This window comes from Phascolarctos cinereus, unplaced genomic scaffold, assembly GCF_003287225.1.
Source record: "Phascolarctos cinereus isolate Bilbo 61053 unplaced genomic scaffold, phaCin_HiC Scaffold_2;HRSCAF=192, whole genome shotgun sequence".
Classification (NCBI taxonomy): domain Eukaryota; kingdom Metazoa; phylum Chordata; class Mammalia; order Diprotodontia; family Phascolarctidae; genus Phascolarctos; species Phascolarctos cinereus.
The window spans coordinates 332,567,669-332,580,770 of record NW_027555625.1 but is presented as its reverse complement, the minus strand read 5'-3'; the positions used below and the strand labels follow the sequence as shown (position 1 = coordinate 332,580,770).

The following is a 13,102-nucleotide window of genomic DNA, read 5'->3' as shown; positions in this document are numbered from 1 at the left end:
TATGTGCCATGTACTGCCAAGAAAAAGTATATTCCTTTCTATCCCCATTCAGTTTTCTCCAGAGGTCTATCATACCTAACTTTTCTAATGTTCTATTCACCTCCTTAACTTCTTTCTTGTTTATTTTGTGGTTAGACTTATCTAGTGCCGAGAGGGGGAGGTTCAGGTCCCCCACTAGTATAGTTTTGCTGTCTATTTCTTCCTGTAACTCCCTGAACTTCTCCTGTAAGAATTTGGATGCTATACCATTTGGTGCATATATATTTAGTAATGATATTACTTCATTGTCTATGGTGCCTTTTAGCAGGATGTAGTTTCCTTCCTTATCTCTTTTGATTAGATCTATTTTTGCTTTTGCTTTGTCTGAGATCAGGATTGCTACCCCTGCTTTTTTTACTTCAGCTGACACATAATATATTCTGCTCCAGCCTTTTACCTTTACCCTGTATGTGTCACTCTTTTTCAAATGTGTTTCCTGTAAACAACATATTGTAGGATTATGGTTTTTAATCCATTCTGCAATCCGTTTCCGTTTTATGGGAGAGTTCATCCCATTCACATTCACAGTTATGATTACTATCTGTGTCTTTTTCTCCATCCTTTTCCCCCATTTATGCTTTTCTTTCTCCTTTTTCCTTTCTCCCCTTCACTAGTGTTTTGCTTTTGACCACCCCTCCTTCAGTCCCTTCCCCTTTTATTATCCCTTTCCCTTTTCTTCCCCTTTAGTCTTACTGCTGCTTCCCTCCCTTCTTTCCCCCTCCCTTTTCTTTCCCCTCCCTTTCCCTCCTACTGCCTATAGGGCAAGTTAGATTTCTATACCTAACTGATTATATTATGCCCTTCTTGAGCCAAATCTGATGAGAGTAAGGTTCAAACAATGCTCCCCCCCCCCTTTGCTGTAATAGGATTTTGTGTCTTTTCCTGTAATGTAATTTACCCTTGTCTGCCTCCTCCTTTCTCAGTACATTTTCTAAGATCAGATTGATCCACTTATTTGGATCCATTTAACCCACTTGATTAGATTTTTTTTTATCATTACATCAAAGTCAACTAATATCCACCCTCTTTATGTATACTCCTTTAACAAGGTGTAATAACAATACAGTTCTCAAGGGTTGCAAGTCTCATATTCCCTTGTAGGGGTTTAAACAGCCCCCCCCTTATTAACAACATATTGTATCCTTCTGTCCCATTTACCTTTTTAAGTCCTTCTTGAGTCCTGTACTTGAAGATCAAATTTTTTGTTGAGCTCTGGTCTTTTTATCAGGAAAGTTTGGAAGTCTCCTATTTCATTGAATATCCACCTCCTCCCTTGAAAAATGATGCTCATTTTTGCTGGGTAATTGATCCTTGGCTGCATTCCAAGCTCCTTTGCCTTAGGAATATCATGTTCCATGCCCTGCGGTCTTTTAATGTAGAAGCTGCAAGGTCCTGTGTAATCCTGACTGTGGTTCCATGATATTTAAATTGTTTCTTTCTGGCTGCTTGCAGCACCTTCTCTTTCATCTGGTAATTTTGGAATTTTGCTATTATATTCTTGGCGTTGTCAATTTGGGATCTCTTTCAGGTGGTGATGGTGGATTCTTTCTATGGTTATTTTCCCTTCTGGTTCTAGGATCTTCCGGGCAGTTTTCCTTTATGATTTCCTGAAAGATACTGTCCAGGCTCTTTTTTTCATCATGATTTTCAGGTAGTCCAATAATTTTTAAATTGTCTCTCCTGAGTCGATTTTCCAGGTCGGTTGTTTTACTGATGAGGTATTTTACATTTTCATCGATTTTTTCATTTTTTTGTTTCTGTTTGACTGATTCTTGCTCTCTCATAGAGACATTAGTTTCCATTTGTCCAATTCTAGTTTTTAACAGATTGTTTTCTTCTGTTAGTTTTTGTACTTCCTTCTTCAGTTGACCAATTGTGTCTTTTAGGGACTTGTGTTCTTCATTGTACTCTTCTGTTAGTTTTTGTCCTTCCTTCTTCAATTGGCCAATTGTGTTTTTTAGGGACTTGTTTTCTTCAGTGTATTTTTTTTCCAACTGGCCAATTGTATTTTTGAAGGACTCTTTTACCTCTCTCATTTGACTATTAAAATCCTTCTTGAGCTCTTCTAAGAAGGCTTTTTGGGCTTCAGACCAGTTCATATTCCCTTTTGTTGTTGCAGATGTGGGTTTGTTGACAATGTTGTCCTCTTCAGAATTTCTGTCTTGATCTTCACTCTTCTCATAATATGAATCTATGGTATGTTTCTTTTTACTCATGGTGTTTCTTTATTCCCTGGCCTTTAAAGAGATTGAGCTCTCCTGCTGGGGAACAGAGGGTACTGACCCAAGCTTCTTGTGTTGGGAGCCTAGGTCTTGGTCACTGGCTTTGCATTCTGGGGCCTCTTAGCTGGGATTGGAGCTGTAGGTTTCTGGCAGCTTACCTTGTGTTGGCTGGAATCAGCAAGGCTGGAACTTTCAGGCAGTTCTAGGTTGCCTGCTTTTCCTTTCCTTTAGCTTTCTTCAGCTCCTTAGATGGTGCTGCAAGGTGTTTATCTGCCTGGGGCCCCCTGCAGTGCTGTCTCCCTCCTTTCTGCTAATGTACCGGGAGATTCCTTTGCAGTGGAGTGCCGAGGCTCCTGGTGGTTTTCTGAGATGGTTTCCACCGGTTCCTCTGCCCTCACTGAGGCGTTTGGAGGTCCAGGTGTTGGTGTTTGCCTGCTGTACCACCTGGGCTTCAGGATTTCTTCACAATTGGAGGCTTCAGGGCTCCTACAGCTCACCTGGTGTTGGGTTGGAATCAGCAAGGCTGGGGCTTTAGGAAGCCTTTAGGTTGTTTTCTTCACCTCCTTTCAGATGAATGCCACAGGGTACTTATCCACCTGGGGCCCCTTGTTTTTGCTGAGGCACTGAGAGATCCGTTTGCTGGGCTACTGCACTGCTGCTCCTTGTCTTTCTTCTAGTTCAGGTGTTCCAGGGTTGTTGTTTTTTTTCCTGGGCTGATATTTTCTGGGTTTGCAGAGGTTGATAGGGGAGAGTGAGAGCAACTAACTTTTCACTCTGCCATCTTGGCTCCCGGAAGCAGAAGTCCTGAGAATAAGATTCTTAAGAAGTGAAGGTGGAGAGGGAATTCATTCAAAGTATGGGAGATAGTTTCTGTATAATCACAGGAAATAATAGAATGTCATGTATGAGGAGCAGCAAGAAGGCTAGCTTGGCTAGACAGTAGAATTCATGAAGGTGAGTAATGGATACTATCTCTGGGAAAGGTAGGTTAAAGCCAGGTTTTGAAAGTCTTTAAATACCGAATGTGTGAATTTGTATTTGATTGTAGAAATAGAGGAATAATTTGCTCAGTCCTGTACTATAGAAGAATGTCATTTTGGCAGTTATGGAAATAAGATTGAGAGGGCTTAATTTATTGGCTGTGTGAGATGTGGGAGATTGAAGAGCCAAGTGTGACTTAAAGGTTATAAACTTGATCAGTAGAAGGATGGTGGTACCCTCAACAGAAATAGGGAAATTTAGAAGAGGGGTAGATTGGGGGGGATATATTGTGAATTCTCTTTTATACATGTTCAGTTTGAAGTTCCTGTGGAACATCTACTTTGAAATGTTCAGTAGGCAATTGTTCATGCAAAATTGGCTCTCAGGAGAGAAGAGACAAGGTCTGTGTATAAAGATTTAGGTTGGTGTCATCTGTTTAGAGATGACAGTTAAATCCATGGAAAGTGAAAGTTCATAAAAGAAAGATCTAGAGAGAGAAGAGAAAGTGTCTTGGGGGATGTCCACACTTAGTGAATGGAACTTAGATAAGATCCAGCAAAGGAGATGAAGACAGAATGGTCAGATGTGATGTAGTTGAAGAACCAGAAGAAAGCAGTGTCCCAGAAACCAAGGGAGGATAGTGTCTAGGAGGAGGAGAGTGCTGAACAGTTTTACATAGGATGAGGGCTGAGAAAAGGATTTATTCCTAAATTCTTTAGAAAGAAGATTTGGGAGTTGAAATATTGACTTTGGAGAAAGCAGTTTCAACCAGGTGCTGGTACTTAAAACCCTGCACATGATAATTACCTGTGTTTTCTGGTAGCTGAATGTCCAACATATTTACCACTATGTGAAGGTGTCTTGAGATTTTTCCCAGGCCAAGATCCTGTGAGCAAGATGCCCAGGCTGTTTACTGACCTTAGCAAGTCCCCATTTACTCTGAACTGATTTCTGTCACTAAGAGAGGCAGAGGCAGCATGATACAGTGTAAAGAACATGGAGTCAAAAGCCCCAGGCTGATTCATTTCCCAGTTCTGAAACTTAACTGTGTGACTGTAGACAAGTCATTTCATCCTGCCAAACCTGTTTCTTTACCTGTAAAGTAGGAAATCTATTGTGTAAAAAGTGCCCTCGGAAACTATAAAGTGCTGTAGAAATGAATTTATATTAATTAATAATATCATGAACCTGTCCCTCTCCCATATGTAGAGTGTTGCCTTTGTGTGATCAATGACTGAAAAAAATTCCATTTCATCCCTTTTTCTGGGTCCCCTTAACCACTGAGACAGACTCTCTCTTTTTTAAGAATTTTGTTGGGTCCCATGGCTTGCCTTCATACCTTATTTCCAAACTGGTCTCTCCTTTCATTTTCTATTCTGGATTGTATTCTTTAGTACTATGACATTGAAGTTCCCCCTTTCTGCAACTTATCACTCTTAGTTGGGCCGGAGCAGTTATACTAATTGCACTCTAAAGAAATTACTTAATATTGCATAATCATACCATCAAAGTGTAAAAACTCACCCTCCCGCTCTGTGCTGCAAGGTAGAATTCTAGTGTTTTAGTCCTTGTATTCCCTCAGAATACCAATTCACTATAAACGACAGCTTTCACCCCCATGTTTTCTCTGCCTCTACACCCTAAGTAATGACCTCATACTGAACTGCTATTTTACCAAACCAGATATAGCATAGATGGACATTTAGGCTCCCCTTCAAGCAGCTACAGCTTCTTACAAACAGACAAGGAACTTATATCAGGCTCTCAAAGGAAAGCTTCTGGTTGAGAATCACGTAAATATCTTGCCATGGTATAGTGAAAAGTGTACTGGATTTGAAATTAAAGAATCTGTTTGAGTCCCAGCTCTATCATTTACTACAGATGTGACCTTGGTCAAGTCATTTAATCTCTCTAGGCCTCAGTTTCCTTATCTATTAAAATGTGGAGATTAAACTAAAGGAACTTTCAGATTCATTCTAGCTATGAACTCTCTGTTCTGCCCACTCATTGATTTAAAAAATCACCATTAGGCTGTTTGCCGTCAGCAAGATGGTAAGCCCTAATGGCTTTTCATTCTGCAACTTTCAACATCATCTTCTATCTATGAATGCTCTATTGGTCCTGCTTGCCTCCTTTGTATGCCTAGGTGATAATCTTTACCCATCAGCTCTTCTGCAACTACTGGCCAAAATAGATGAACAGGAAGAGTTTTATGACAGATCTTGAATATTTAATACCAATGAGACTAACTCTAGTACTGCACCGACTGGAAAGTCAGTGAAAGGGTATTGACCTAACAAATCTGGAAACCTGAGTCTTCCTGTGCTGATACAGGTATGAATATTCTTCAAGCAGTGCCCCTACAAACATGCACAGATAATGAGACAATCTTGGGAGGGGAAGAGTTCATGGATTCTGGTATCCAGTAGTTGTGGACATTTTGAAGATTTGGCCATGAAAATATTTCACAGAGGAACAATCTCCTTGAGTGGTTGCAAGCTGTCCGTTTTCTGTTTGATTTGATTTTCCTCATCTCCCCTAACACTTCTGACATCCTGTTGTTCAGCTTCTCCTGTTGTCTACTGAATCCAGTACTCAACCCAGTCTCTAAACCTGGGCTCCTGCTATCTCCATTAGCATGACGACTCTCCTTTTTGACTCTTCATATTTTGACCCTTATCTTCACAATATTGTTGTTGAGTTGTTTCAGTCATATCTGACTCTCCATGACCTCATTTGGGGTTTTCTTGGCATAGACTCTAGAGTGGTTTGCCATTTCCTTCTCCAGCTCATTTGACAGGTAAGGATATTAACACAGAGACTTTCTTTCTACAGTTAGAGCAAAAGCTCCACCCTTGCCACATACATTCTGTCTTATTTACAATTCTTGCTTAATAGAACTTGGCTAACTGGATAGAACACCTGTGTACTCACCTTCTATAATCTGAAAGAGAGAATGCATGGTGACATCTTCAAGAATGCCTTGGAGGTTAAACTTTAAGGGATAATGAAGGCCATGTCTATAGTTTGAGCTGTTGTAAAGGCTATCAAGCTTATGTCAGTAGGCAGACAAGGGGCAGAAGACCATTAGGTAAATGCATTTGGGAAAAAAATAACCCAAATTATTATAAGACAAAGTACTTTAAATCCTCAATTTTAACCAGAAAAGTATTCTGGAAGCCTGCCTTAATACTTTTCCCTGAAGATAGAAAACCAGCATATTGTAGGTGTCATTAATAGGAATATTAGAAAGAAAACTTTGTTATCTCTCTGTACAAAACAGTAGCTTGTTAGCATCTGGAATTCCATGTGCAGTTTTAGTTTTTGCACTTTTAAGAATATGATGGAAATAGGTAATGTACAGAAAAAGATGTCCAGAATGATTAAGGTTGGTATAGAAGCTGCCACTTGAAGACAGATTAAAAACCAGTATTTTTCATTCTGGATAGAGAAGGAAAGCATAAGTATGACAAAAGTCTATAAAATAGTAGTATGAATAAGAGGAATACAAGTGTAGATTTGTTCACTAATCCGTCGGATACCAAACTTGCAACTTGCAAGAAGAAAGTTAGCTAAGAAAAGACAAGTCTTACTTAAACACAGGCAGGTAGCCTTATAGAACTTCTTTCCAGTACAGTGTGGTGTACTGAAAGAGGTGGAGGCTTGGGACCTGGGTTTGAATCTCAGCACTAACAGTCACTAGCTGAATATCCATGGATAAATAACTTCTTTTCTTTGAACCTTAGTTCTTCATCTGCAAAGTAAGAATAACAAGAGCTTTACCTACCTCTCACATTCTTGTTGTGAGAAAGGCCGTTTGCAGGTTTTAAAACGGTTTAGAAATGTGAGCTATAATAATAATTATTACTTCAGGGGAGATGCAAGTAAAAAATGCAAAAAAAAATACAGAAAGGTTTGGAGAAATTAATAAAAGATGTGTCTCTCATCTTTGGCATTAAGGAGAATTGCTTTGCTTTATCATAACACTTGCTTTTGGTTCTCCATTTAACAAGATAGCCTGGCTTAGTGAAGGGAATGCTGGCCTTGGAGTCACTAGACCTGAATTCAGGTGTTGGTTCCACCACTTCAGAGATGGACAATCTCTGAAAAAGTCCAAAGGGGCAGCTAGGTGGTGGAGCACCAGCCCTGGAGTCAGGAGGACCTGAGTTCATATCCGGCCTCAGATACTGGACACTTACTAGCTGTGTGACCCGGGGCAAGTCACTTAACCCCAACTGCCTAAGCAAAAAAAAAAAAAAATTTTTTTTTAAAATAGTCCATTAATTTCAAGGATTAACTTTCCTCATCTGTAAAGTGACAACCTTAATATTATCTACCTCATGAGATTATTGAGGAAAGTACTTTATTATAAACCTTTTATTATGCCATATAAATGCGTGTAAAAGTTATTATTAGAAAAATTTTGAGTTCAGTGTACACATACATAAGTTTGCATATTTTTGTGTTCTCATATCAAGGAAATGGCATTAAGACTAGTAGAGGTGCATACTCACTTGGTTTACATTTTAACACTTTCCAGAGCCAGTACCAATCAAAATCTTCTCTCAGGATGAAGCTCCAATTATAGTTTCATCCATCTGTGAGACTCTCCATATTGACCAGTATATAAATCCAAAAATATTGAGGGCACCTGTCAGAAGAAGAGCATTTTACTGTCAGCAGTTATATAAATAATGTTCTATCTTGGTAAGTTTCCCATAAAGTTGTCTTGAAAGACTTGGAAGTCTAGTGTCATGTTGTGACCATAGTTAGGACACAGGGTCCTGAGGATGTTTCATATTTTGAAATCGTAACTGAAAGACCTTTCTATTTCAGAGTAATTAGTTTGCTACGTGTTCTCTTGAATAAATGAAAGAAAGTAATCCTTGCTTCTCTCTCATCTCCCTCCCTTTTTCCTTGTAATTATTGCAGGTAATCCATGACTTCTTGTTCTCCTTGAAAGAAAGCCCAGAGAAGTTTCAGATTGAAGCCAACTTCCCCCGACGGGTGCTGCCCTGCCTTCCCTCAGAGGAGTGGCCCAATCCCCCCACACTGCAGGAGGCTGGACTCAGCCACACGGAAGTGCTTTTTGTTCAGGACCTCACAGACGATTGACGCTTTTGCCCTCAGCCCCGCTCCCTCTATCCCCAAAAGAAAACAAAATGAAAAAAAAAAAGAGAAATTCATATTATTATTATAATACAATATTTTTTTTAAAAGACTGCTGCATCCTAAGAGGGCAGGGGTGGGGGGACTGGGGATCAGAAACCATGCTGCCTGTATCAACCACAACCTGTGTGGTTCATGAGAGAGGGAACCAGCAAGTGCGTCTGTTCTACAATCCCACTGCTTCCCTCCTGCCTGTGTACCAAGCCCCTGCTTTCCATTCACAGGGAGGGATACAAGAGAGAATACCTCTTCTGATCAACCCATAACCCTTTTGGTGGGATGGGACACTCCCTCACCTGTTCTCATTCTTTATAGCTTTTATAGAAAAATAATAAAACCACCAACAACCAACTATATCCCAATGTCTACTGAAGAATTTGCTCCTCTTGCCTCTATGGAGAGGAGCTTGAAAGAAGAGAAGGGACAGACTGAGGTGTTTCTTCAATTTCCCACTATATACAAATCTTTTTTTTTTTATGTTGCTTTATAATGACCAAAGGAATGGGGCTGACATTTTTTCCCTTGATTGTATTTGCTAAAGAGCCAATCTTTACCAGATACGTTTTTGCCCTGGGTTTCTTAGCCTACATAGTATAATAAAGGCTTTGTGGGTTGGTTTGTGTTGATACCCACTCTTGTCCTCCATGGCTCTCCAGAGAAGCTATTGTAGTCAACATTCTTGTACTTAGAGCCCACTCCCATGCATACACTGTTGAGTGTGAATGAATCAGTGGGTGAACTCTGTAGCCCACTCAGGGTCTATGTAATACCACACACAATATGACTACACGCAAGTGTAGCTTTTGTAGAGGTCTCAGTCAGATTGTTAGTTTGGAGTCTGAACCAAAGGATGTTAGCTTTCCTTTCCTGTTGTCATACAGGAATCCTCACTCCTATTTTCTCCTACCCCGTTCTCTACTCCACTCTTTTCTCCCCAGAGATTTCCGGTTACAGGGTTGAGCCTACAGAGAAACAGGAGTTACCCTGTTTGTGTGTATGTGTGTTGCAGTGTAACTTTATTTTTATTTTTAAGTACAAAAGAAATAAAGGCCTTGAAGGGAACCTGGGCAGGAATTATATGCCTAAAGTGGGAGGCATGTGTGTTTCTCCTGTAGATGCTTGCTTGAGGCAAGAAATTTCATTTTTGTCCCCGAATGTGGTGTTGAAGTCATAGGGCCCTTGAACCAGAGATTAAAAGGCTGTGTATTACATACCTGAAGCTCTAGCCCGGGTTGAATTAACAATAGTGAGAATCTAATTTAGGGCACTAAGAGCAGTGTGAGCTGATGAGTAACCCCAGAATGTTCTGTAGTGAAAGTAATGGCTATTGGGAGTAGAGATGCAACCTACTGAGACTGCAGGCCCCAATGTACTATGGGGCCAAGTTATTCGGATCAAGATGGGACTTAATTTGTTGGACCTACAGACTGCAGAGGCTGCATCTCTTATTTAACTTTAATTTAAGGCAGCTATTTTATGCTCCATATTATCAGTGTTCAGTTCATCCCTCTCATCAGGGATGTCATCAGTGGGGGCAGAGTGTGGGACCACTGAAGAGTCACCAGAAGTTCTGTGAATATCTCATTGGCTTTGGCATATGCAATCATATCTGATACATCAACTCTGTAGAGTTAAAATTTTTCCCTGGGCTTATATTACTTTCCATCCTAATTTCCATCTATTTCAAGACTGGATTAAAAAACAAACAAACCACAAACATGTATCTTAAAAGCTTTCTTCACAGTGACTTTAGAAACAAAAGTTAAGTTCATTCAACCCTATATGAAGTCTGTTGGTGTCAGACTAGATGGGAGATAATTTTCAATTTAATTCTGAGCCAACCTCCCTGCTTGGAGTATACAGGTATACTCTTAGCAGGACATGGAAGGTTAGTAAATACCTTAATAAATTCTGATGTTTTTCAGAGTATAGTGTTATGCAGAGATGGAGCCCATTCAATCTCATTTTTTTCAGTCATTTTTTTTCCAGTTCTTTATTAAACCTCTGACTTGATTTAGACTACTCCCCTCCTGTCTCTCTTACTTTTTGATAACTGTGTGATTGGGTGAATGGGATTGGGTTGGAGACCAAGATATTTAGAGTCACTGCTTTTGAAAACATCTTGCCTATTTTGCTTTTGGCTTAAGGACACTACCTGAACCCCATTCTCCTTCCTTTTCAAACAGCTTCTTAATTGAGGTCAACTCTTGTACTGTCTCTAGGTACAGTCTTCTTCCCTTGAGTTTTGCACTTGATGCCAGTACTATATTACTGAAGTAGAACTCAGGGTATGGGGGTGGTGGTGAAATGCTCAGTGAAACCAACAAGAAAATGCTGAACAGTGTCCACATAATCTCTGGGATCTTTGAGCAGTTGTTTACACAAGAGTCACACTCAGCAGCTGAGGCGGGGAGAATGAAGTTCAATTGAGGTCTAAAGTACTCCCAATTCTGAGGTTGCCAATTCAGATGAACCACCTTTGGAACATGACCAAGCAAAGATACCTGAATTGGAGTCTGTTGGATTTGTGTAACCTAACATTCAGCCCTCCAAGCCTTTCCTTCCATGTCTGCAGAATATCTGCAGCAGATTTTTCATTCTCTCCCCTTGTTTGAACCTGGTCAGAATGACGGATGACAGCGGAGAATCTTAAAAAAAAAAAACCCACACCCAACAAATGCAAGAACCCGTAAAACGAACTTGGACTCTTCAACTGAGCAGTCATCATGAAAATTGCAAATGGTGCCAAGGCCTAAGAAAAAGCTGCAGAAAGTGACCAAGCAGGGATTGAAACCCCTAAATGCAGAATTAATGGAATAGAGTGATGCCATCTTGTGCTCAAACAAGGGGCCCCACTTTACACTTTTTTTTTATTATTATTATTAAAGACTTGTAAGGAATGCAGCAATGGGAAACCTATCCTGGAAAGGATGTAATGACCCTACCTATACTGCACCTGAATAGTTACGTGGTCATTTACTGAATAAATCTAGTGTACTTAAAATTTTTTTCATAAAGTTTACATTGTATTGTAGGTTAACATTAAATGTTTTATAACAAAGTGCACAAGTAGCAATGGATCCTTCTGTCTGGGAGGGAAGGGACTGAGAAATGGTAGATGTGTTCTTCTGGGGGAAGGGGGAAGGAGGTGATTAGACAGTAGCATGGAAGTTGTCAGACTGGTATAGTGGATAGACCCCCTGGATTTGGATTCAGAGTATCTGAGTTTGTATCTTAGCTCTTCTACCATCCTGATGGCCTTTAGAAAATCATTTCCCCTTTCTGTGCCTCACTTTCCTTCTGTTATCAAATGAGGGAATTTTAGATAAGTTCATATCATGCCTTCCATCTCAGAATCCCATGACAAACTATGAAAGATATTCCCTACTGAAACAGTGCCTTTAAAAAGTTTCATCTGCTCCTTGAATCATTTCCAGTAATAATGAACATGATTTCTCTCTCTTTGATGAGCTTTTGATGAGATGGGATTTGTGTGTAGGTTAGCACCTATCATATATCAAATGAAAATTTGAACTTCACTCCCCCTATCATATATCAAATTAAAACCTGAACCTCACATTTCCCTACCCCTCTGTTTTTATTCCTTGCAATGATCAATGAGTGCTGTCTGCTGCTAGAATGAGAACATGTTCCTATGAGGGAGATTTTTTGAGATGAGCTTGGTTGTAATCTCGGTGAGAATTCACTGCCTAGGACCAAACTCTTGGCACTTGCCTTGACTTCCTGAAAATGCTTAGAAAACTTTCTTCTTGACCTGGTACCCTTGTGTTTCCTCTCATGCCAGTGACCTTGTGCAAGAAATTTGCATACTAACTTTTCCCATTGATACGTTATACATTGAAGGACCTGGGACTTTGATATTTTCTGTTAGTATAAATCAGAACAACTACCCTTCAGATTTACCAGCAGGAAGTGATTGATTGGTTTATAGTAGGTCAAATACTTGTACACTATTAAACCAATGTAAAAGCAATTTAATGATTGATGGCATTTAGGATTCAATGTTTGATATCACTTTATGGGGTTTAATTTACAAAGTGTGCTCTCTAGAGCAGAGTTTCTTAGCCTTGGGTTGTGAAGCCCTTTGACATTTTGATGTGAAGCCTTTGAGCCCCTATGTTTTAAAACTCTTAAAGTAAAAATACTTAGGATTATGAGGAAACCAAGAGTTAGTGAAATAAAGATGTTTTTTCCTATTCAAATTCATGTACCCCTTGGGAAAACTTCTGTAGGCAGATTGGCTCCCCCTGAAAATTGGGTTGCCACCAGGTGTTATGGTAACACAGGTCCAGACAGAGATTAAGGAAGAAAAACAAAACTCTTGACTAGATATTTTTATTTTCAGTGGGGTGAGGCGATCGGGATTAAGTAATTTGCTCAGGGTCACACAGCTAGTAAGTGTCGTGTGTCAGGCCAGATTTGAACACCGGTTCTCCAGATTCCAAGGCCAGAGCTTTATCCACTGTACCACCTAGCTGCCCCTTGATTAGACTTTTAAAGAAAAAAGCAGTATAATGCTGATTAAACATTTACCGTCTATCTTTGTTACCCAATACTCAGAAAAGATTTATAATTTTATCACATTTTATCAATAATTTTATCACGATGGTTACTATCCAGATACAAATAACATCCATGCCATCTAAGGTACTTGCTGAGTTGCTGTGGCA

The 13,102-nt window shown here is 39.8% G+C and overlaps 1 protein-coding gene across 2 annotated transcripts in view; it reads left to right on the top strand.

Moving 5' to 3' along the window:
• FAF2 (Fas associated factor family member 2) overlaps nt 1-11,480 on the top strand; it is a 96,795-nt gene extending 85,315 nt beyond the window's left edge. For both annotated transcript variants that reach the window (XM_020998650.2, XM_020998649.2), the window contains exon 11: nt 8,175-11,480. In XM_020998650.2, the coding sequence (XP_020854309.1) occupies nt 8,175-8,357 (183 nt within the window). In that variant the 3' untranslated portion in view covers nt 8,358-11,480. The remainder of the gene's footprint in view (nt 1-8,174) is intronic.
• The last annotated feature ends 1,622 nt before the right edge of the window (nt 11,481-13,102 follow it).